At 41.3% G+C, this 21558-nt stretch overlaps 1 protein-coding gene across 1 annotated transcript in view; it reads right to left on the bottom strand.

Annotated features, from left to right (window-relative positions):
* ADAMTS18 (ADAM metallopeptidase with thrombospondin type 1 motif 18) overlaps positions 1–21558 on the bottom strand; it is a 75445-nt gene that overhangs the window by 39212 nt on the left and 14675 nt on the right. Inside the window, exons 4-8 of the mRNA XM_036390294.2 lie at positions 8172–8445; positions 4287–4486; positions 3472–3555; positions 2437–2596; positions 1791–1896 (exon numbers count right to left, since the gene is read on the bottom strand). Coding sequence (XP_036246187.1) covers positions 1791–1896; positions 2437–2596; positions 3472–3555; positions 4287–4486; positions 8172–8445 — 824 coding nt within the window. The remainder of the gene's footprint in view (positions 1–1790; positions 1897–2436; positions 2597–3471; positions 3556–4286; positions 4487–8171; positions 8446–21558) is intronic.

Raw genomic sequence — 21558 nt, 5'->3', positions numbered from 1 at the left:
CTTCATAAAATACTGTGTTCTCCTGCACTGCAGCCAGAGAATCCCCAGTTTATATCCCACTGACACAATGGGCTCTGAACACCCAGAGGAGCTGTTAAGGTTTCAGGTAAAAACACAAACTTTAGAAAATCATTAAAATGTCTAACAAAACAGTAAAATGTCTAACCACTGAAGCTTTCAGTGGATCACAGAGTGTGTGATATTCCCCCCTGTAAAACCTTTGGTTAATACATTCACAGTGGACCTCAGCACCCCCAGAGCTGTCACAGTTTTTTTCCTTCCAAGAATCTCTGTATCACAGAAACCAGCTTCTGTTGTCTTACATGACATTTCAGGTAGTCTCAGGACCATGAACATGACAAATGATCATAAAGACATTTTGTGTCTGGCACAGGCTTTTCCCAAGAGATAAGAAGCATTTTATTAGGAGCATAAAAGTATACCAAGAAAAGGTGGAATAATATGTGAATCAAAGGCAGTGGTGAAAAAGGAAAAAAAAAATTCCAATTTGACTCTCTCAAAGCAAATAAGAAGAAATAAAAAGGGAAGAGAACATCAAGAGACTAAATGGGATAATTCTTGAAAAATAAGCTATGGCCCTGATTCTCTCCTAATGCTGATTGAAGGGCATTAAAAATGTACTGAGGTCAGTGAAACTGCATTAGCTTGACAGGAGGATCACACAATATTCACATTACATATCTGGTTCTTTGAATGCTTTGGCACAATTCCCACAGGCCTCAGTGGCAGCTGGATTACTCTTTAATTCCTTGCTTCCCTTCAGATGTACAGAAACCTGTGAAAGGGTCACTCGTGTAGACATTAGGTCATAGTGTGCACTGCAGAGCATATCAGTGCAATGAAAACTGAATAGTCCTGAAGCAGTCAGGCAGAATGGGAAGGCTTCATGCCTTGACCAATCAGCAGAATGCAGCACCACTGCTTTCCAAACGTTTTCTGTGTATTTATGTTGCTGTAAAATAAAGACCTTTTAACTAAGCCTTGATGTTAGGTTTGTCCCACACAGAGAAACTCTGCTTCTCTACTGCCAGTGGGGAGACAGACTCCAGCTTGAACTGTGCTAAACTGGAAATCAAAACCATGCACAAAGTTGTGGAAAGGTAATTCAAAATTATTGGGGAAAAAACCAGCAGAACAAAACCTGATCACCTTGTTTAGATTTAATTCAACAATCTGAAGAATAGCTGAAGCTCCACAAAAGATTATTACTGGTTTTGTATGAGAGACACCATATTCTAAGAAAATTACAGTCTTTCTACAGTAGAGAACAAATGGAAATTCAATGGACATAAATACAGAAAGGCAGAAACCATTTCAAAGGTGGGTTCTACCCAAATCACTCATTAAACAGGTAGAGAGAACAAAGGACAGGTTGAAAGTGTTTTATGAAACACTGGATTTTCTGGGAAAAGGAGATCTCCAAGAGACTCAGAGAGATCACCTCTCCAGTGAAGCTGCAGTAACCTGCAGCACCCCCTCTCTTTTTGGAGCAACCAAAGGGATACCAGAATGGATTTGTCTACCAGAATATGGGAGCAGTGTGGGAATCTCAAAGGTATTAAAGAGGACTGGCTTGTTCTGAGCCCAGCAGAACACCACGGGTGACCAGCCACCAGCTGGATGGGACCCTGTTCACTATCACTCCTTGGGCTTCCAAATGATTTATATTTAGAATGTGCCAATCCAAATGATGTATATTTAACTGATTTATATTAAATAGGCTATGTTTCCATTCACTTACATATTTGTTTAGCGAAGAAGAAACTTACTTGTGTCCAGATTCATGAGCAATTGTAAAAGCCAGTCCAAGGCCTGTGTCTTCATTAATGGTGCAGCTGCGGTATTTGCTGCACATGCCACTGATGGGTGCAAATCCTGGAGGAATGGAAGGAAGGAAGCAGTAAAATAGCTTGTTCCTCTGCAGAATTCCAAATTCACATATCATCTGCACTGGTCCTAATAAGCCTGTTTATTTTGGCACATGGAGACACTTGTCTACTCCATCAGGTTTATCATGGAGGAATTACAGCAGACTTTTATTTGACAATTAAGGAACTCCTATATAAAAAGTATAAATCAAATCTAACCTCTCCAACTACACTTTATTTGTAAAAATTATTCTCCCCCCAACCCATTCCACCATGCTTTTACTGCTCTCCAATTAGAGAGGAATCCCATGCAAAAAAAAGGGAAGCAGTCACAAAAAGAAAATAAAAATAGAGTGGCTCAGATATATTCTCAAAATCAAAAATATTCCTTGAAGAGGTGACAATCCAAAAATAATACTGTCCTGTCCTCTTCAAGAAGACCAACAACAAGACACACAATGTGCAAAAATGGACTCTCTGTTTGAAGCCAGCTCAGCTCCTGCTGTGGGCAGGCCCAGGTCTCCCAGCCCGTGGTTTGGTGTCGCACCTAAAGTGTCACAGGGCTCGTTCTTCCAGGAGCAGATGTCAAAGCCTGTCAGGAGGATGGCGTGGTCGTGGCGCTTCCCGTTCTTCCCAACCAGGGCAGACTGCCACTGGCAGAAGCTGTTCAGGGACTGGTCAGCGTGGTGGTTGATCAACAACCCACCCTGCAGGGAGGGATGGACACACAGACACTCAGACAAGGTGTTTCCGGCAGCGCGTGAGAAAGGAGATTGAAAGAGTAACAGCTGCTTAGGGAAAAGGGAATTAATATTTCATATTTGTTCCACATCAGCTTATGTATTCCCATGTTAACTGTCAGTGATGGCTGAGTCAGCTGATGAGGGAATCTCTTACAACTGTAAAACAAAACTGGGCCTCTCCCCAGAAACACAGATATTTCCAAAGCTGGTGGCTGGAATTAGTGTACAAATATATTTGATTCCTGAGAACGCTGAACACCAAGCCATATTCAATATTGTGATTATAATGCATTGTAATTTCGGGGGAAGAAGAGTATTATCCAAGTAGCTCAAGTTGGATTGAGCTTCACAAGTTTCTTTTCAGCAAAAGAGATTTTTGTCTTTTTTTTGTCTCAGCACCCTTGACACAAGAATGGGCTCTGCTCCCACCTTTTGTTACATGTTTTCTTCAGTTTGGGACTTCTGACTCCTTGCCACTTCTGATCACCACACATTGGAAAGCCCAGTTCAAAATTATTCCATTTATTAAATACTCATTAAATAGATTTCTCATTCCAGCCATTTCTCCTCAAGGAAACACTAGAAAATGTTAGGTTTTATCCTACTGGAAGCATTTCAATGTTTCTAAAGAATATTTATATGAAATGAAGAATTTAGAATCAAAACCCAAGAAGCAGTGAAAAGTAGAAAGTGTCATTTTGGAGATTTTGGCCGTTTAAATCTTCTTCTCACACTCTATGCCTTAAGAAACCTCCCTGCACACAACGTGGGAGCACCCAATGCTCCCAATGAACAGCAGCAAATGAAGTAGCTCAGACAAAAATTCTGACACTACTTACAGGCTCGTGTTCCAAAAGAAGCAGGCTCACAACAATAATGTTTATATCACTTCCAATTGTTCCATCCTTAAACAGACTAGAGACCTGCAATGATTATTGGAGAGGAAATATCACCTACATGAATAATTCCTTTTTAATAGATTAAACATATGTACTGAGTTATTACCTTGGACTTCAATTTTCAATACTAACTTATGGAGTTAGATACCTTGTAGGATTAATCCAAAAGAGCTCAAACCGGAACAATTATGCCCCAAACTATACTTAGTCAAAAACCTTCTATTGACTTCAATGGGCTTTGGTCTGTTCTTGCTCTCCTGGATCAAGTGTAATTAAGGCCAAAGTTCAAGCTCAAGTTTTGCAGTACAAAAGTAAACAGCAAGGCCATGCAGGAAAACATATTTCTAGTAAAATGGTATCAATTTTATAGAAATATATTTGTGCTTTCTCAAATAAGTGTTTCTAGGAGATGTGAGATGAAACAGATAAAGCTTCATGATATTGAATGAAATTGTCAATTTCAGAGTATCTGCCTTTTTTGTACTACACAGGAAGTATTTTAAAATTTAACATTTTAAATACTTCTAATTATTTTTCTTTACTCTACAATACTGTTGCCAGAGCTGTGATGTTCTAAAGATGTGTATTTAAAGGCTTTTTGATAACAGTACTACATCAGATGAGGCTTGAAGAAAGGCTTGCATGAGGTGTCTCTGCTCTTTTTGTTATCAGTATTTGTCCAATGAAAGATCCCACTCTGACACACCAATATTCCCCAGAGAAAAGACAGACACCTCAGTGACACCCCACCTTACCATGTTCATGACTGTTAAGATATATGTTGTTACATTTTCCTTGCCATGTTTCTCCAACATTTTTTTATCTGCCACAACAAGGGTTTCGACATTCAGACTTCCATTTTTCTGAATTTTAGCAGATGATCTTTTAAACCTCGCAGAAGTCCCGTACTCATCTGAGCGAATGTAGGTCTCTTCTGTGGGTGGCTTGGGTGCATCTAAAAGGAAACAAAACTGTTTTGGAAAGAGTTCAGATCACCCATGAACAGTTTCATCAGAAAATGAAGTATCACAGGTTTAAAGCCTTAGATTATTTTTATAGCATGTGATTTAATACTTCTGGCTGAGTTCTTCCATATTTATTAAAAAAGACCTGATTCATTCCTGAGGGAAGGACTGCTACAGGGAGAGAAGGAAATGGGAGAACCACATTCGTATTCAATAAGCAGTTTAAAATAAGGAATTAATCTAATAAAATGGTAGCATCTGTGCAAAAAAATACAACAGAATTTTTAACAGAGTATCTGCATTTTTCCTGTCCTTTTGATAACTTCCTGAGGTGTTTGGCATGTGCTACTTACAAAGCAGTTGGCAAAAAAGTCCTTTCCACAACAGATGTCCATGGGCAGTACAGAAATCAGATACACACCACAAGTAGATTCCTGCCAGCCTGATATTGGGACTGACATTGGCTTTCCATGCCAAACTGCCAGGAGATTGTTCCTGCTGGGAATGTATTTATAAAGTCAGGCAACACCAAGGATGGCTTGACAACAGGCAGTGCACATCCCAGTTCTAGGGAGCATTTTCTCCCTCTGTGCTGGTGCAGCACAGGCAGTGGCACAGCTGGAGAGTGCTTTCTGCTCCAGTTCTTCAGGGAACCAGGAATCGGGAAAAGAAATCCATTTCCCACATCCTACAGTGCTCCTGCTATCCCTCCACAGGTTCTTCTGCATCAACCTACACTGCCTTTGCATCAAGAATTAACTCAAAGGCCACTTTAACAAACTCTTTGGATAATAATGATTTTGGGTTTTTTTGACACAGGATGTAACAAGACAAATGAGGGAGCCACAGGTAATGAAAAAAACCCTGCCTGTTCCTCATCAGAAATTTATTCCAGAGAGCTAAAGCAGACCCTACTTTCTACCCTCCCAAACTGGGGAATCAAGAACCACAGAATGCACAACAGTGGTCTGCTTTCAAGAACTCAGCATTCTGATGTGCATTTAGCATACAAACGATCAGGTTATGGTGATTTTCAAGTGTATCACTCATTATACACAACCATCCTTTACAAGCTCAAAGAACTTTTCTACTCTGGAAGTACATCAAGACACAAGGACAGGCCTCACCCAAGAGGGAAGGGCTCAGTTCAAGGCACATCAGTGCCCAGGTACTGTTTTGAAGGCAATACAGCTCCAGTGCTTTGACATACATATCCATGAGCAGAGACATTTTGCTCTTGAATATATCCAGGAGCAGAGAAGTTTTGCTCTTGAATTTACTTCATTGCTACTCAGAAAACCTAAGCAGCAGCAGTTTCATGCATGTTTTACTGACTACAGTCTAGTTAACTCTCGTGATCTAAAAGCATTTAGGTTGTGACTAAGAGCTTGGAAGATGATTAACTGGCTTTTCTAGTGCTTACAAAGTCTCTGCACATGAAATTTTAAAAGATGATACATACAAGTTGATGGGACAAGTTATTTTTATGACACCCAAGTGGCAATGTACTCTTTCCTCTTAGTGCTCAGCAAGCTTGATTTCATTCTTAGGTTGGGATAAATTAACCCTGACTAGGCAGGGTTAATAGCAGAGGACCCCCTTTTGTCAGCCTGAATTCTCCATCCCTTTGTTCATTCAAGCTGAAACTTTATTCCAGGTGACCAGATTGAATTTCACTGAAAATTTCAAATTTATATGACTCCAGATCTCAGAATAAGACCAGGAAAAAAATGTAAAAACTTAAAAAGAGGGAAAAAAAAGGCAAGAAGAAAAAAAGTACCAAATACTCATAGAAAAAGGGTTCTCTTTGCTGGGGTAGTTTCCTCTTCATCCTGTATTTTCCTCTACTCAATTAAACAATGGCATGTGATTTTATTTGTATTTCATTCGGTGAACATGAGATTGATTTGTTCTATAAATTAACCATGACTGGGTCTGGAAATAAATTGTTATTTTTTAGAACTCCTTCCTTACTTTCAAAAAGTTACAGGTATGAACTGCACAAAGTGAAAGATCACAGGGTGTGAAAAGAAAGAATTTTGTGGGTAAGGTAGTTAAATGCCATCTTGCTGAATCAGATCCTAAGAGTGTGTCTGACATCAAGTTCCTAAACAATGATGTGTAAATCACTTTTACTAAATTCATCACAGTCGGATGCTAACTGCATGTTCTTTATTTAACATAAAATCTGCTTGAATATGCAGCTAAGGGCTCATAGCTGTAAGTGAAATGATTGAATAAATAGATATACATGGAGACTTACAAAAGCACAAAGTATTTTAAAGAAAATTCAGTTTCTCAATTACATTCCCAGAATCACTGATTACTTCTGACCTCTCCTGTGTCTGTGACCCATTTATAAGACAAGAATAACAATAATATCTTCTCAGATCCCAGGAGGTCATACAAATACAGTGTTCAAAATGCTCTCCTCTGTTATAGGGATAAGCACTGTGTAAAAGCTCAAGAGGACGTGGATAATTCTCATTTTGGACAAGCAGTCACAGGAGGAGCAGTAAACAAAGCACACACTCACAGTGGACAATCCAAACAAAATGGGCCAGTGTGGAGCAGGGGAGATAAGAGAGCACCATCAGCCCTGCTCTGCAGCAGGAAAACCAGACAGGAGGGAAATGGAGGATGTAATGAGGCGGTTTGGGATTGCAGTAGAAGGCAAATGTTTACAGGTTGAATTACAGGCTTGTGCATTTGGCAATTGAGGGTTGGCTTTTAAACCTGGGGGGGAGGATCTCTGAAATTTTAACAAGCCATTTGTTTTCAGCCCTCAGTCTCAGCCAGCCACCTTCCCACTAACTCCTTTCTCATTCCTTCCCCTCTATTTATTTTCTCCTTCTTCCTTACACACCTTTGGAAAAGGAAGCTGCTCATTTTCTCAGAACTTCTGTAGGAAGTTGGAAGAATATAAGCAGACTCAGGCACTGTTTTCAATACTGTTTGCAGTCCTGGAAACCCTCATTAAGAAACTCAGCTCAGAAGCTGATCAGCTTTCAAAAAGACTCAACTGAATGCTAAAAGTACAGATATAAGGTCCAAGGGGGCTCTAAAATGTTCTGCAATTTGAAGGCCTAATGAAGGACTCAGAATGGATCTTGGCAGGATAATATATTTCAATATATTTTTTAAGACATGGCTCCAAAATCTTATTTAAACAATTTACATGGGTGGTTCTTTTTGAAGATGTCAGTTGCTGAAAATTTCATTATCAAATGGTGAGTTCTGAAAGACTTTTTCTCTATCCTCTCAGAAATTAATGATTTTGAAGCTTTTTTTCTCCATCTTCAAGCCTAATTAATTTTCTATCCCCAATCTAACAGAGAGAAGTTCAGGGACTTGGCATCCATCACTGTGCAGAACTGCTTACTGAAAACTATGTCCATGTTAAAAAAAAATCACCACTGGGATCTTTTAATCTAGGCAAAGCACACAAAAACTAAACAGTGATTCTGATGGCTTAATAAAAGAGGTGGTTCTATGAACTTAGAGCAAAACTCAAGTTTCTCATATGTGTTTCATGTTAGAAATATATAACTTAAAGTTATTACTCCTCCATCCCAAAGGGATGTGAGGAGATATGAAGGACTCCTTGGGACCACCACAGGACCCAGCCTGAAACAGCCACTACCTCAAGAAAGGAGAGAAAGTTTCCTTACATACATTTCTTGCGCCGTCCACAAAAATGCTGCTTTTGGAACCTTCCGTGGCGGTACCCGCTGGGGCGCGCGGGGTGCGCGCGCGTCCTGCGCCGGCCCCGGGGGGAGGATTTGGGATGGGGCCGGGCTGGGGGCCCGTGCACCTGCCCCTCTGCAGTCCTCTTGTACAGCACGTGCGGGTGGTGCCCGGCGGGGGACGTGTAGTTGTGCTCCCGGGCCAGGCGCTGAGGTAACGGGGAGATCAGGAACTCCATCTGCCGCGTCCGTATCAAACCCGACTGGAAAGAGACACGGCACCACGCATTAGAGAGGAGGCTGTCAGCTCACAGCCACTGACCTTCCTGCAAGGCCAGCACTGAGCACAACGTGCACCTTGGCACTGCTTAGCTACTCAAGTTACAGAATATTCAAGTGATGATCTGGATATTCTTCCCATTTAAATATGCATCGTTTCCTTTTGGAGATGACCAGGTTTCCCATTTGGAAAAACACAAACCAGAGAGATTGTGGGATGAGGTGGTGATTAAAACCTTGACAGATGTGCAGCACAGCACCTTCACACAATAGCATGGATAGTTTCATATGCAATATTAACCTATTCTTCATAGTACAGGTTTGTTTGTGTACAGGATATACATAAAAAGGAAACGCTTTTGGAAAACACAACTTCTCATAGGTGCACGTATCATAGAAGAAAATATTTGAATTAAGCTTCACAGCTTTTTCACAACAAGGTATTACCAAACAGAAGTCCCAGATTTAAGGGCATTCCAAGTAGAAAATGATATTACAGGTCAGCAGCACAAAGCTGAAGCATCTGAACATTTAAGGACCATCATTCAGTAATCAACTCCTGCAATTTAACCATAATTTAAACACAATGTAAAATGTATATCCTCCTACAAGGGAAAGCTAATCAGTAAAGGCAAGTATCTGATTGTTTTCCTTCTTGGATCTCTGAAAGACACAAGTATGGGAAAACTACACTGTAGTTTTCACATAGGATCTGCGCATAAAACTGCACATGTGATGAAGTGTTTTCAGGATCAGGGCCAGGGAAATGTGGGTGGCACTGAGGAAGTATTTCCATGCAGCTCATTAATCAGTTTTGATTTTATTCATTTCTTGGTTTTGTAAAACATGTTGTAATAAACACCCTTTTCTACCAAGTCAAAAACCAAAAAGAAGTTTCATCAGGTAATTCTATTACATTATATACATAATACTAGATACAGATTTTTGGTTTGGATCAGTGAGGCTCTACCATGTGCCAACACCCTCCTGCCAAAACTGACATCCCACGAGAACTACATATCTCTTAGGCTTCAGAAAAATATGTGCAGACAAACAAATGTCAATTGCAAACCATCTTGCCCCACATCTTGAATCCTCCAAGACCATGATTCCAACCTCCTTCCTCAAAAATATCTTTGAAAATGCAGACATGCCGCATGTATCACCTCTTCCCTTCTGAAATGGATGCTCTTCTTCAGAGCAACCTCCCAGGGCCTGAATGCCATGGGTATGACAAGGAGAGCAGTTTGGATGCCTAATGTAAGCACTGTATTTTTAAAGGATTTGTGGAATTTTCTGTGCTTTAAGAACTGTTTCCCAAGAGGAAAACTCAACACAGTGAAAAGCAAGTGAAAATTGAAAGTTACATACGAATCTTCACAGCTTTAACCGTTAACTAAACCAATGCAGAAACTGATTTTAAGTCTATTCCAGATGGAAAGATTTATCAAAGATCTACAGGTCCTCAACAGACTACAGTCATCTACTCCACTCTTTTCTGCTGATCCAAATCAAAGGCAGCTTTGCAGTACTCCCCAATATAAGCACCTTTCACAGGGACCCAGATGCTCACAATGTCACACTGTGATCTCAGTTTTGGCAATAGAAGAGATTCCACACTATGAACTGAGAGGATCTAATTTCCCTCTGAAATATAATAATAATAATAATAATAATAATAATAATAATAATAATAATAATAATAATAATAATAATAAACCCCCCACAAATTATATTCTGATACACAATTTTCCCATTCTCCTCTCTTCAACGTGAATTCATAATTATGTATCTCAGCCTTTTCTTTCTAAAAGAAAATTAAAGTTGCCTCCATCAATAAAAGACAGGTTTTAAATAATTGACAGGAATTTAACTCGCCTGCTCACTGCAATAAGTTGGCATATTTCAAATGTCAGATCACATTTGGTCATGACAAAGTACTTTCCTGTAGGGAAGATGACCAATATTTTAATCCTTATGATGTGTGTCATCACACAATTTACAAGTGGTTCTGAGAGACAATCTTTATCTCCAATGCACTGATAATTGGGCACTGCTAAGAGATTTTTTTTCAAGCTGGAAAACAGAAATGTAGTGAATCTGGTTCTTATTTCCCCATTTTAAAGGCTTCCACATCTGAAATTATTCCTATAGGATTCATTTTGTAAATGATTCAAACCATATGGAAAAAAAGGGGGTTCTACATTTTCCTGTAAGAAACTGCCCCTGATGCACATGAAGTCTCAGCCCCAAACATCATTTCTGTATTTAACATTATAAGGGTGGATTGAGAATTCCTGGCTGTGGGGGAAGAAGTGACTGGATTCTGGGCCCTGCTTGTATTTTGCTGTACCTTTACAGACGCAATAGCTGACTGAGTGCCTTGCAAATGTAGTCACTTTTTTCCAACAGAAATGACCTTAAATCTCCAATAAGACATTTTTCCTTTGGGTTTTACATCAAACTCATCCTCCAAGTTGAAAAATGCTGTGTGAATGAAAGATACCTTCTTTTTGATAACATCCAGTTTTATGAAGTTGTGAAGTTGTCAAGAAGAAAGGAGAAGTGCCACAGAGCAGTCTGGACACTCATTCAATCACACACCATTTGCCATTTTTTCCAGGCATGGGATGGTTTCAAGCATTCACATTGAATTAATCACTTTGGGAATTCCAAAGCAATGCAGAGAATGCTGACCTGGTTTCAGACAGAGCTGCAGTCCTCTGGAGCACTGCAAAGCGGGCAGTGCCACAACAGCTGCCAGGTACTTTTCCTGCAGGTTCTGAAATTGTAGTGTTGGGTGAAGCAAAGTTGGCCAATTGTTCCACTGTGCTGGCTGGCACACATCCCAGCTGAGAAATGCCATGGCACAGAGGCAGGAGATTCATCTTTTCATTCTTTTTCATCTTCATTCAGAGGCACAGATTCATCTTTTCTAGCTTTACACCAAGAAGGAATTCCAGTTTTTGAAGGCCAGATTTTGGTTACTGTGTACTCCTGGGTATGCTGGGAATTTTTTTTCTACAAATGCATGAAACATCTCCATAATTGTGAGTTAGATTCAATGTATTCATCCAGCTCAAATACTGTCAAAACTGACGTGGAAATTTTTGCATTGGGTTTTCTGCTTTACCTTTATGCATTACATGTGATATTCCCTGAATCAAGGACGACTTTCCATTAACCTCGATGGGTTCAGGACACAATGAGGAGAAGGTCAGATAGGTCAAAATTCCATTTTTATTTCAGATTCTCTGCAATTATAACACCATGAGAGGAAGCAGGATGACAAAATCTAACATTCTTGTAAGTCTAGACAACACAGCATGAAAAAGGCCAGGGACTCCTGTCTATCCCTTCTGTATCCCACTGTGGCTATCACTAATAATAGCAATAATTGTGAGAATATGGTGGGAAGGAACACCCAAGAGATTGCTCAGTTGGAATTAGCTGTTTTCTTCTTCCCTCACACATATTTGCTATTCTTCTGGAAGGGATATTCCATGCCATTGGAAAGAAAATGGAAAGACAAAAGTTGACCTGTGTGGTTAGCAAATAATTTTGAATCAATAATTTAGAGGAACTTGCGGTTTGTTTGTGGAAAAGTTGAGAAGAGATAAAAAGGCAACATTCCTCCTCCTCTTGTTTTGTTATGAAATGTTTGCTTAGCTCTGGGCTGAAGGAATTTTCAGATCCAATACACCTCTGTGAAATTCCTCAGTATCTGGCTGTAATCACCAAAGTAAGGAAATTGTTCTGTTTTCTTGACATGTTTCAAAAGGAAGAAGAATTTCAAAATGAGATTTGGACAAGGGCAATGACAACATGGTATCTACTTCAAGGATTTTTTAATTGAACATAGACTATAAATTGAAAAATAAGGAGAATTTGTTTAAACCACTGAAAAAGATCATCTTAACTATACAAAATCGGGTAGATTTTCCACTGATTTTCAATCCACAAGGAAGAATTTTCAGAGTCACTATTATATCTGTCTCTAACACATCTCATTGGCAGAGGCTGCTCCCATTTGCTCCCCTGTGCTCTTAGACTGGGAGCAGAGCCTTTGGCAGCTTACCAGCCTGTAAACCTAATTCACTGTGGGGTTTCAGCATCTCCAGAAAAAAACAGACCCTCCATAAAAAGCAGATCAATGACAGTGAGTGAAGGATTTGCAGAACTCCTACTTCTCTCCCATAATTTCACAAAGCTGAGAGCTGACAATCCTCACTCCAGACTGGAAAGGCCTTGTGTCTGAGGGTTCTCTGTTTTCATACAAGGCACTTTGATTACATGCTAATTAAACTGAAGGCAACAGCTTTATGCTTATTAAAGTTAGAGGAGTTTCAGAAACTAGATGCAAATAATGAGGTAAAAGCCTAACAAAATGAAACTGAGAATTAAAACAGATGAATAATTGAACTTCAGTGTCTCTCCTAAGTGTAACTACTCAATACTGACTGATGTAAAGTTAAATTACAGTTTGCACAAGAACAAGAGTATCTCAACTAAACAAGGTATGAAAAAGCATGCACATATTTCCTAAGGAATACTGCTCATACCCAGAATGCTTTATTCAGTGTTAGGAGCACATAAAATAATGTGTTAAAAAACCCAGTGTGTCTTAACTAAAACAATGGCCAAAGAAATCCATGAAATCTATACCATTATGTGGATGTGAGCATGCTCAAGGTGAAAAATCACTAAAAGGGAAGAGTTAAATGTCATTTCACACCCATTAAAATAGTTCCAAATATTCATGAAAAGTTTTAAAAGACTTGACAAAAGGCCAACTGAAATTGGCATAAAGCTTTCCACAAACTTCAGTGGACATTGATCCAAGACTTCTGTTATTTCCCAACTGTCCCGCTCCTAAAAAAACCCAAATCATTGATTCAAACACATCCCAAAAAGAATTACAGAACGTGAAGTACAGAGACATAAAGTACAGTCTAAGATCTACTCAAAACACATAAAAATGTAAACTAACAACTTCCCTGAAAAACAAAGACTAAGGAGAGCAGATGACCTATGAACTATGGTTGCTGGTTATTTTAAACCATCTGAGGCCAAAGATTCCTAGAAACCTAATATGCACATCACAGTGTGGTTGGGGCCATCTCACATTACAGCATCCTGGAGTCTTTGCTCATTCGCTTTGCAGAGAGAAAACTCATGAAATCACCTTACCTGCAGCTAATTTTCATCCAACTCTTGTTTCCTGCTCCGATGCTCTGTTAATTCTTCAGTGCTTTGGCACCACAAAGGAAACACAAAAGGCCCAGCTCTGTCACCAGAGCTTTCCATTGCTGGAGGAGAGACTGCCCTCACTCAGCTGTCCCACCTGGGGTTCTGCCTGCCAGACCATTTCCCACATGGAACCAAGGGCAGCTTGCAAGCCCAAAGAGGGTGTGGCAGAGACCCAGAGAACATAAAGCTGTTCATACAACTTAGAGCTCCCTGACAACAGCCAGAAGCTGCCTTCTGGCCAAGACTGGTCTCTGGAATGGGGCAGATGTCCATTTTTAAACACCAACATACAGCAGCACGTGCTCGAAGGGGACAGAGGTCTCCCTTTAAGTCCCATAACTCTGCTCAGACTCCACCCCAGACCCAGGGGAGGTGAGGGAGTCCATTCCCTTGGCTTTCATGAGCACATCATGGCAATGCCCTCACCAAGCACAGAAACCACCCTGGTGTTTGCCACCATCCCTCTGCTCCTGCCTGGAACACACACTAGCCAGAGCAAGGCAGCCCAGCCCAGGAGCCACAGGTCTGCCCAGAGCCTGGCTTTGAGAGAAGCACAGCACAACTTCCACGTTGGACACAGCGCAACATCCACGTTGTGCTGAGCATTTCATAACAGTGAGTTCAGGGCAGCAGGGATTTCAGAAACACTTCAAATGTCCCCAGGGAGAAACCCGTGAGGAGGTGGCAGTCCCTGTGCACCAGCAGAGACTAAAGCCTGCCAAGACAGCAAGGAAAGTGCCAGCTACCTTTCCTTTCAAGGTTCTGGGTTAAGCCTTGAAAATGTGGTGAATGTATCATTTTCTCACTTATGCCAAAGAATCCCAGGAAGAATAAAGTCCTATTAAGTTTGCCAAGATCCACCTTATGAATTCCTCTTTCCTCCAAAGCAAGAGTGTTCAACCAATACCATCACAAGGCTGCTCAGAGAACTCCTGCATCATGTAAGCAGTTTAAATAATAAATGATTGTTTCTTTAGGGAATGTGTAATGAAGTAGACTCACCTCTTGGGATGGGTTAAGTTGGTAGTCTGAAAAATATGTGAGACTATAACCTTACTACAGTCATAAGCAAAACTACTTCCAAGAATTCTAGCCAGCAGGATAGTACAGCCTGACCTGGAACTGCAGATACCCGATAGCACTGACTGACTTTTTGAGAGATGGCTTATTGAGCCCCTCTCAAGTTAGGGTCACAATGTCAATGCTCTGGAAAATATAATCAAAATGAGCAAATTAAGATGTGAAATTAGGTAGAAAAAAATGACAAGCAGCATATCTGGAAAGGAGAAAGGGGCTGAATTGCAGAAAGTGTTGCTGAGGTGAAAGATACTTTTACCCTCGGGAAGCATCAGGAGCAAACAGCCAAGCCAATGGCAGTAAATCATGGCAATTAAGGGAGTTCCTCCCCTCTCCACTCTGACCCACAGCCCCTTTTCTGGGAGGTAGCTGCAGAGGGGACAGCAGCAGCCACAAGGCTGAGGGGCATTTCTGCCTCTTTTTGTCCCCCTGAGAAGGGCACTTACAGAATGCACTGGGTCAATGGAACAAGCTTCTGAGACACCGTGACAGAGACACAATCCCTGATCCACCAACAAAAAGTGAAAAGTCTGGACCCTAAATCCATACACAGATTGTTAAATTAATGACAGACTTTTACAGAGTGTTAAGCACCCAGGAGCTCCCATTGAGCTGAACATTGTCTGTGCAAGCATTTCCAGAGTGCTTTTATACCAATTTGGGAAAGAAAATGTTCTGGGAAACTAGTGAGAATGGACTCTCATGAGGTTTCCAATAATACACATGTATTATTGAAGTCAGAAATCCCACGAGTAAAACTCAGGGCATGTTCATTTTTGATCCTCTCCCAAACCAGGCAGCACAAAGGCATGTGAACACACTGAAGGGAAGAGAGAATTTCAGTTAACTAAACTTTTCCCTAGCTTTTATGTTTGCCAAAAAAATTCACCCATCCTCCAGAAAAGTATCAAGCCTGTAAATGGGCAGTTCCTGATGCTGGCCCCAGAGTCAGGGAAGTACAAAGTGATGTTTTATGGGACTGGGTCCTTGGCTGATGAGAATAACCTCAGCAGACCTTTACTGATTTTCACCAGACTGGAATACCTGGCTCTGTACCACACCAAATGTTTAGGTTAAGTTAATGGCCCTTATACACAGTAAAATATTTTTTATCATGAAAGAAGCATTAGAATCATTGGTTGCCTTTTCTGACTTGAGAATTGTCAGCAGATGGCATTTTCCTTTAGAATCTGACTCAGAAAAATAACCCAATTATTCTGTTTTCTAACATCATATAGATTTCTTGCCAATGTAAAATGTTAAGGGTTCTTAACAATATAGTATTTTATTACCTGACGATCTGACAGGAGGAGAGTACAAGGTTTAAATTGCCAGTCTGAGTTAGCCATGAAAGACTACTCTGTTTGGTTGCTCAAAAGAAGTGCTATGCAGAACAGTCAGCAATTAAAGCAAGGTAACAAAAATGCATGTCTTTAATTATTCCTATATGAACAAAGCCAGAGTTATCTCTGAATAGTGCCTTTGTATTTCTGCAGTTGACTGAGCTTGTTTCAAATGTCTTTATGCAACCCCCTGTCAGCATATGGCAAATAAGGAAATATTCTTATTTGTTCCTCCACTTACGGTAATTGAACCAGTCACATTGGTATTTAAATGTATTAAATTGGTATTTATTGCAGGGTAATGAGATATTCTAGAACTAACACAAAGTTGATTGCTTTGCCACAGATTAAATACTTGCTTGTCAGTACGTGAGCTCTGCTCATTTCTCATGTTTTGGGTTTAAAAGAAAAGCCAAAAACCAAAAAGAAACCATCCCAGGAGCAGGCATGATAAATGAATAGAAGAAAAATACTAATTCAAACTACAGCATAACCACACTAACTATACACCAATAATCTTTAAGTGAAGTGCCAGAGGTTTACCAAGTTACAGTCAGGATCACTTCATTTACAATTCCATCAGTGGGGCTCTGACTCCCTAGAAAGGTTTTGGAAGGCAATTAACTAAAACCAACAGCTCAAATTTGGCCTTGGTAGCTGTACAAGCACTTGGGTATGGCCCGTTTAAGCAAATCCCTGCAACTGTAAGATAAAATCTAGAGCTTTTATTGGTTATGACAGTTCTGAAATCCATCACAAAGCAAACAGGAAACAGCAGGATTATTTAATGAGTGCATTTATGCTTCACTTTCCCTAAAAAGAGGCAGCCCACTATTTGTCGTGTGCTGACAGTTGATTAGTTACTTAGGGTACCTCAAGAATAACAGAAAAACTGACTTCAGAGGGTAGCTCAGTGTGTCCCCTGAGCTAACACCCCTTGTAACTAGGTGCACAGCTTCAGAGAGCACTCCAGGTGAGAGCAGGATTACCTTTAGAAACCTCCAAAAGCACAGGAAATGCAGCTCTCTCTGTCCTGTCATTCTCTGTAACAGCACAAAACAAAAGTACCATTTACATCCCTCTTAAATATCTGAAATGTGCCTTTGAGATGCCCAGATCTTCAGACAGGGCAGCGTTCCACCCTAAGGTGGGTTTGCTATGAATTATTTATGCTGCACAAAGGATTAGGTGAAATGAAAATGTTCTGGCAAGATTCTCCTCCCTCTTTGTGTACAGCTAATCAGTTTTACAGGGCTGGAGTTCAGATGTACCAATATTCTAGAGAAAGTGCATGCCTTCTTAATGAAGCTGCTGCTCCTGGAGTGGTAATAAAGGCAAACCCAATAAGATTAGGGCAGAGTGACACTGAAAATGAACAGCTTAAAAAAAAAAAACAACCAAAAAACCAAAAGAACCAAACAACTGATGATATATAACTAAAAATCAGTACTTGGAAATTCCTTTTCCATAGGTACTTAGCATTAACAGATGCTTGCTTGAGTGTTTCTGATCAGCAACATTCCTCCCTATCAGACAGGCAACTCCAAACTTTAAAAGTCATGAATCAGGCCTTGTAGGAAACACAACTATAAATTATGAGATTTTTTAAAATAATGCCAAAGGGCTTCAGTGTTTTATTTTCTTTCTGATTTCTTGAACCATTTTCAGCTGAGTTTTTAAAAGCTTTTTTTATCCCTTATAATCATGTATACTAGAATCAAAGTTGAGTGGGGTTGGGTTTTTTTTTTTTTGTAAAAAAACAGCTTTTGCTGTGATGATGGGACTTTGGCAGCTGGACCCTTAAAAATATTCATATTGTAAGTGAGAATTAGGCAAGGCTTCATACTCCCTCTCCCTTACAGGACACCCTGTTGAGTTTGCAGACAATAGAGAGAGAAGACACTTTCCCAAGCACTGAGACACCACTTGGAGCTACCTGATGGCAGAACCTTCCCTCAGGGTGGGACTCTGGGCTGCAATGAGTTGCACCCAACTGCATCAAAGCCCCAAGCAAATGCTCTCCACATCTCGTGGTTCCCTACCCATACCCACATTTCCCCAGTGCAGATCCTCCAGATACCAGCTTTGCCCTGCCAGAGCTGATGCAAATGAATTTGAGGGGGCAGAAGATCTGAGCCTGTCTGACCTGGGATAATTTGCATTCAAACAAAATAAATCCAGCTCAATTCCCATAGCAATTTTGCTTTGCTATGAATAGCTCAGGCAGCTCCAATAACGAGGAGCTCGGGTTACATCTGATTGCCAGCTGTATTGCTTACTAAGAAGTTAGGTCAGTGCTTCCAAACCTTTTAATTTTCCTTGTTGGAGTATACATTGCTATGGATTAGTTACATGAGAGAGTGGTCACAAGGAACTCTGTAGGGAGCAAAGTATCAGCTTTGCTGATATTCCACATACACAGACATATCCATATGTTGAAATATCTATGTGGGAAGGAGAAAGGGAGTGGAACAAAAGAGCTTAGGACATTAAGGGATGGAAAACAAGAAGCAAAGATGGCCCAAGAGTGAGAATGTCAGGCTGGCGCCTGCGTTATCTGGATTACACTCCCTGCTCTTCAGCATTTCAGCTTCTCTGTTCCTTATTTATCAGTTTCATAGGCAGGATTCTGTAATCAATGTAGAAAATGCTCATGAGGGACTCGTGAAGGCTCACATTTGACCCTGGCTGGGTTGTTCTGGTAAAGTTCTTCCACCTTCTCTACACTAAGCTGCAGTAGTAAACATTAGTAGCCTTCAGGATGCCACCCCCCAGCCAGAGCTGTGATCCAGGAGCACAGGGACCCAGAGCACAGCCAGGTGTGTGCCACCCCACAGGGCTCCCAGCTGGCACTGGCCTGGTCACAGACACCGTCCCCAAGCGCATCCTGGACAGGCTCATGCCAGGTGGCCCCAGCACTGAGGCAGAAACACTCAGCACAGCCAGCTCTGGAGGGCTGGAGCTGTGCTCACCACTGGGAATTCCTGTGCCATGGGGCTTCCTACTGCCACATGCCCTTAGAGGAAGGCTGGTACTTGGTGTCCAGCTGGGGATGGAACACCACACAGCCACTCCCTCTGCCCAGGCTGGCACCACTGTGAGAGGCAGAGCAGGGGACCATCAATGCCATCCCCTGCCCTTTTGCTGCAGTAATCTCTCTGAAGCAGAACAGCAGCCTAGGTGTGTCTGAATCTCTTCTTGCTGCCATGAAAAGGTACAACAGTAACACACTGAACGTAATTCACACAATTAAACCCAACACACAAGGCAGCAGCGTCCCAGAAATCCACCATGTTGAAATAAGACTTCATCCTTTTCTCTGTTTCCCATAACATTAAAAACCTGCACAATGGCAACTCCACTTCCATGACCATACAAACACCCTCAGCATTCAGGGCTTGCTTTACATGGGCATTTAAATAATTATTTACTAAGATAAATGTAATAAGATACATCTACATTCCATGGCATGGAAAAGCCTCGCATTTGCAGGCCCTGCTTGCAGTCGCAAAACTTGCCTTCACCAGATTACACTGCCAAGTGTACCCTGAGTCCAGAGAGTCTCTGTTTCCCTCCTTGTAGCCAAATGCCACCAATCTGCACTGCTCAGCCATTCTACACCCACCTTGGGCCTGCTTTAAAGCTGTACACTCATTCACCCCTCTCCCACATAGTAGCCTCAGCTTCTATTTTGAGGGAATGATGCCCAAGGGTGAACATGCTATAACTGCTCTGCTGGAGTAAATGAAAAACTTTGCTAGTCTGTGAAAAATCCAGCCAGATTTCCTGCTTTTAATAATATTATAAATGAAAGGTCGATGAAAAATAATTTTCAGTATTATTTTCTAAATCTCTGTAGTAGAAATAACTCTGATGACATGCAAAACCCACCACAATAAGGTCCTGGTTTGGTATAAAATAAAACATAATGCCACAACTGTCTTAAAATGGACACAGAAATACTACTTAATACTGGCCCAGGTGGTGGTAAGGTGAGGTAAATCCATTTTTTAACCCAATGAATCAATTTACACCTCCTGCCCTGCTGTCTGTGCCAAGGTCAGAGCCCAACACACAGGTCTAAAGCAGCATTTGGGTGTTAAACAATGACTTCCAGGTATTCAGCCCCACGTTTGACTTGGAGTCCCTGAACAGGTCTGCAGAACTAAACTGCTCATGAAAGGTTACACTGATTTTGCCATCATCAGACTTTAGTACAAGCATCTGAATTATGCAACTGTTTAGCAGGGATGAGTGTTAAGAAAACAGTGGGAAAAAAGACAGTGTGGGAGCATTTAGTTGTGTCTTTTCAATGAAGAAATCCATTCAATTACGTGTTATGTCAGCAAAGCACCATTTGCCAGGGTTTTCGTGCAAGTGAACAGCATTTCTTCACAAAAGCATCTGTTCAGTAGAGTGTTTTCAGCACAGTACCTTACATATAAGGCTCTCAAAGTAGTCTCTGGATCAAAGCTCAAGGTAGCCCTGTGATATTCTCTGAGATCTGAGGAAACGGAAAATGCAAGCGGCAAAAGGGAAGGTAGTGCCTGAAAGCAACTTTGTATTCTATGTGATATTCTTTTCATGAAATTGGTCCTAGATAACAAAATATCAATTGAACAGATGTTGCCACTATGTTAAACACGACAGGCCTCCTGACTGAAATAAAGATACAGTGAAGACAAGGGAGATATTTGTTGACAGCTCAGAATGCTGCGGAGTTACAAAGGGATGGTTAAAAAAATTGCATCAGCAGAAGATTTAGGAGGCAAAATTTCCTAAGCAGCCTGACCTTGTTTCTGCAATGAATCTACTGAACAGTAGGTTAAGCAAAGGTCAGGTTAAGCACAGGTTAAGAAAAAAGCTCCAAGAAGAGGAATGTGCTGCTGGGGTCACAGAGGCTCTGGGACATCGGGGAGTGTGTGAGAGTCACAGACACTCCAGTCTCCATGCAGCTCCTGCTCCCAGGGCCTGGGAGTGCTCTCTGCTCCATCCTGGCAGCACAGGGACCTGAGCTGGCTGCCCAGCCCAGCCAGCAGTGGCAGAGGTGCTGCACAGCTCAGCTGCTCCTGCATCTGAGCCCCGAACAGGAATCAGGACAGCTTGCTCTGCTGAGAGGTCCCGCATGAGTGGAATAATTAGTACATCAAAGCACCCAACTCCCATAAACAGGAGATAATTTGTCTGCTTTCATAGGCAAGAACTAGAAAAGTGAACATGAAGAGTGATAAATGTGTGGTCCTCCCACTCCAAGTCTCTCTGAAGCTCCGTGTGACCTGCACAGCCCCTGATTTATTACTCTCAGATCGTGTCTGCTCTGCTGCAGCCTGTCCTCAAGCCCCATCCCTCACAGTGGTGTATCCCCAACTTTTTCCCCAAAATAATCTGGCTGCTCAGTGGCCTCTGAAGGGGCCCAGCCTGCCCCAG

This window comes from Molothrus ater, chromosome 12 (assembly GCF_012460135.2).
Source record: "Molothrus ater isolate BHLD 08-10-18 breed brown headed cowbird chromosome 12, BPBGC_Mater_1.1, whole genome shotgun sequence".
Lineage (NCBI taxonomy): Eukaryota > Metazoa > Chordata > Aves > Passeriformes > Icteridae > Molothrus > Molothrus ater.
Note: the sequence above shows the minus strand (reverse complement) of the source record. Positions and strands in the feature narration are given on the sequence as shown.